The following is a 1,321-nucleotide window of genomic DNA, read 5'->3' on the forward strand; positions in this document are numbered from 1 at the left end:
CGCAAGCAAACGGCTGCGTCTCCGTACAACAGATTCTGTTCAACCACCACAGGCCCCCCGTCCACCAAAGAATGTGTTGCTCTGAGACTAGCCTCTCTCTTTATTTTTGTATACCCAACAGGCTTCCGGAAGCTCCCGGAAGCATGCCGAGGCAAACGGCTGCGTCTCCGGACAACAGATTCTGTTCAACCACCACAGGCCCCCTGTCCACCAAAGATTGTGTTGCTCTGAGGGAGACTAGCCTCATACGGAAGCAGCGCCCAAAGTAAGTCGACCTATCAGTGCTTCTCTCCGTAACAGACGACAAAGGTGCGGCGGTGAACTTCTTACCACAGTCACAGCTTCTGAGCCGGACACAGTCGGGTGAGCGGGGACAAGTAGCAGAGCCCATTGAAAAATCAAACACATGCGTTGACCTCGACATTGGGGAATGCAGTGACAACTGTACGACCAGAGAATGTGAAACTGCCGTTACCTCGGAGGCAGCAGGGACAGTGTTGAAATGCTTGTCCACAAACCGCCCCGGCCTTTTCAGCAAGCTTTGCGATATTAAAAAGTAAGCTTGCCTCGAACAACCGTGTACTTTCTTTCCCCCGGTCAAACTCTTCCCTTATCCGCTGCTGTTTACTACGTCTATCTCATGGACTCAATATAGATTTTTAACCCCTCATGGACTTTAACCCTCGGTTTGTCGAACCAGTTGGTCGGTCCATTCTTTACGCGCGCTTTTTGACCATTTTGCGTCACCACGTGTTGTACCCAGGTGTGCTTCGCAAACTAAGACCGATTTGCCATCTTCTCCGGGCTTTCTTTGGACTTGCACTACTTCGTGCAACAGTTTTATGCATGTAGTACCGCATCTTTTGATAACTCTCAAGAATCCACAATTTCTGGCTCGTGATGTTGCGCGTCACGCAAGTGGGCTCTCCTGAACACGTCGAAGTATTCTACAAACCGTCCATAATCGCACCCACGGAGAACATATGTCCCTGACGCGGTGACCTCAATAGACGGTCGCCCTGTTTTACGGGCTGGCTTGAAATGAAGGAGAGCTGGTGGGGTTGCTCCATAATTACATGCGGCCCTACCCATCCCGACTGTCCTCCGTGAAGCCACTCCTGCACCATTTTGAGGTGCACTGGGGATCCAAATCCTGCTGCGCCGGTTCGATTCTCTCCTTCTTGGTGTGGTCTGCCGTAATCTCTCGAGTCCCCCTGAAAATAACCGATCCCTCACACGAGCCCTTGGGCAACTTTACTCCAGTCACCACTTTACTCATCTCCCGCTGTTAGGTGACTTCAACGCTCCAAAGGCCTCCTGG

At 51.7% G+C, this 1,321-nt stretch overlaps 1 protein-coding gene across 1 annotated transcript in view; it reads left to right on the forward strand.

The window, feature by feature from the left end:
• Positions 1 to 1,045, forward strand: part of T265_13270 (hypothetical protein) — a gene marked incomplete at both ends in the record, with an annotated part of 9,185 nt that extends 8,140 nt beyond the window's left edge. Inside the window, 3 exon segments of the mRNA XM_009168019.1 lie at positions 53 to 265; positions 350 to 556; positions 979 to 1,045. Of these exon segments, the coding sequence (XP_009166283.1) occupies positions 53 to 265; positions 350 to 556; positions 979 to 1,045 (487 nt within the window).
• Positions 1,046 to 1,321: the final 276 nt, after the last annotated feature.

Source organism: Opisthorchis viverrini (genome assembly GCF_000715545.1).
Source record: "Opisthorchis viverrini unplaced genomic scaffold opera_v5_50, whole genome shotgun sequence".
Taxonomy (NCBI): domain Eukaryota; kingdom Metazoa; phylum Platyhelminthes; class Trematoda; order Opisthorchiida; family Opisthorchiidae; genus Opisthorchis; species Opisthorchis viverrini.